The sequence below is a fragment of the Nothoprocta perdicaria genome, unplaced genomic scaffold (assembly GCF_003342845.1).
Source record: "Nothoprocta perdicaria isolate Ctin4 unplaced genomic scaffold, notPer1 scaffold_288, whole genome shotgun sequence".
Lineage (NCBI taxonomy): Eukaryota > Metazoa > Chordata > Aves > Tinamiformes > Tinamidae > Nothoprocta > Nothoprocta perdicaria.
The window spans coordinates 264,880-267,111 of NW_020455519.1; the positions used below are offsets into that span (position 1 = coordinate 264,880).

The 2,232-nt window shown below is 64.3% G+C and overlaps 1 protein-coding gene across 1 annotated transcript in view; it reads right to left on the reverse strand.

The window, feature by feature from the left end:
• Positions 1-2,232, reverse strand: part of P4HA3 (prolyl 4-hydroxylase subunit alpha 3) — an 8,325-nt gene that overhangs the window by 2,693 nt on the left and 3,400 nt on the right. Inside the window, exons 3-6 of the mRNA XM_026041543.1 lie at positions 1,896-2,105; positions 763-912; positions 561-612; positions 165-478 (exon numbers count right to left, since the gene is read on the reverse strand). Coding sequence (XP_025897328.1) covers positions 165-478; positions 561-612; positions 763-912; positions 1,896-2,105 — 726 coding nt within the window. The remainder of the gene's footprint in view (positions 1-164; positions 479-560; positions 613-762; positions 913-1,895; positions 2,106-2,232) is intronic.

The following is a 2,232-nucleotide window of genomic DNA, read 5'->3' on the forward strand; positions in this document are numbered from 1 at the left end:
GTGGTGGTGGTAGAGGTGAAGGTAGTGGTAGAGGTGGTGGTGATGGTGGAGATGGTGGTAGAGGTGGTGATGGGGTAGAGGTGGTGGTGGCAGAGGTGAAGGTAGTGGTAGAGGTGGTGGTGCTGGTGGAGGTGCTGGTAGAGGTGCTGGTGGTGGCAGCTCACCCGGGGTCCCGCCAGTGCCTTGATGGCCTCGGCCTCGGCGTCGCTGACGAAGTCGTGGTACAGGGCGACGAAGGGCCGCAGCCCGAGCGTCTCCCGCTTGGCCGGCTGCAGGAGCAGCAGGGGGCTGCCGTTGGTGTGGTAGGTGCAGCGCAGGCCGGGCGCCGGCGGCCGCGGTGGCCCGCGCGTCCCCCGGCAGAGCTCCTCGTAGGCGCCGTGCGGGCGGCTCCGCGGCCGACGTGGCTCCGCCGGGCCCCGCTCCTCCAGCAGCTTCTCGTACTGCACCACGTTCCGGGACACCCTGGCGTTGTCGGGGTCTGGTGGGGACGTGGGGTGGGGGACGTGGCCATGGGGACCTACCATGGGTCTCCTGGCCCTTCTAGCACGGTGGGACCCTACCGTAGCGCAGGAGCTCCCGGGAGAGGCTCAAGGCGTGCGAGACATTGCCCACCTGCAAGGAGATGCGGGGAGATCTGAGCCTTGTCCCACTGGGGTGACATCCCCGTGGGAGCCCCTGGTGATGGTGGCGAGGATGACCTGGGAATCAAGCTGAACTCCAACCCCTGGGAAGCACCTGGGCATGGAGGTGACACGGACATACCATGAAGTAGGAGAAGGCCAAGTGGTCTAGGGCGTCCTCCAAACTGGCCYGGTCCTCCTCATTCCAGCTCCCGTAGGAGAGGCGGAAGAGGTCAACGGCCTCCTCCAGCCACGCGATGGAGCGGTGGTGATCGCCCATGTCGTAGGCCACCTGCGAGGCTCTGTGCCGCTCCGAGCTCCGCCAGGACGGGCCTGGCCTCCATCCCATCCCATCCCATCCCATCCCATCCCATCCCATCCCATCCCATCCCATCCCATCCCATCCCTCCTCATCCTGCCACCCATCCCACAGAACCATAGAAGGGTTGAGGATGGCAGGGACCTCTGGAGATGGTCTTGTCCAGCCACCACCTTAGGCCCAAGCAAGGACATCTACAGCACAAGACCATGTCCAGCTGGTTTTGGATATCTCCAACAAGGGAGACTCTGCTAGCTCTTTGCTCCTCCCATTCCCCCTCCACTTACCACCCATTCCATCCTAACCCACCTTGTTCCATCTCTATCTCCATCCCATCTCCATCCCCACCTTCATCCCCATCCCAACCCATCTCCACCTTCATCCCCATCCCATCCCCACCTTCATCTCCATCCCATAGCCATCTAAACTCATCCCATCACCATCCCATTCCTATTCCAGTCCCCATCCTATCTCCATCCTATCTCATCTCCATCCCCTCTTCCCCATCCAAACCCATCCTCATCTTCATCTCCATCCCAACCCATCCTGATGCCCCCCTTCATCTCCATCCCAACCCATCCCCTCCTATCCCCATCCTATCCCCATCCCCATCTTCATCCCCACCTTCATCCCCCACCCCATTTCCACCCCAACCCATCTCCATCCCCCCATCCCATCCCCATCCCATCCCCATCTTCATCTCCACCTTCATCTCCATCCCATCTCCATCCCCACCTCAACCCATCCCCATTCCACCTCCATCCCCATCCCAGCCCATCCAATCCCCACTCTGTCCTGTCCCCACCTCCTCCTCTCCCACCCTGAACCTCCCTCTCCAACACCCACTCCTGCCTCTGCAATGACCTCGGAGCAGGGAGGCCACCGGACTCCACCCTGCAACCTCAAAACCTCCTATGGAGCCCCCAGGCTCCTCCGCTCGCCCGGCCGCCCCTCACCTTGCCCACATGGAAGCAGTCATCGGCGGAGAGCCCCACGGGCTGCCCGGGCCGGTAGAGGGGCCCGTGGGCGCCCTCGAAGGCGCCCTTGGCCAAGGCCCTCACGCTGAGCGCGTAGACGTCCTGCAGCCGCAGGAGCGCCCGCGCCGCCCCCTCCAGGTCCCGCGGCCCCGGCAGCTCCGCCCGCAGCGCCTCGAATCCCCCCTGCAGCTCTGCGGGGCACCGGGGCCGTCAGCCGGAGCACCCGGATCGCCCCGCACCCTTCTCCGGCACCCCTATCCCCGTCACCCCTATCCCCGTCACCCCTAGCCCTATCAATCCTATCCCCGTCACCCCT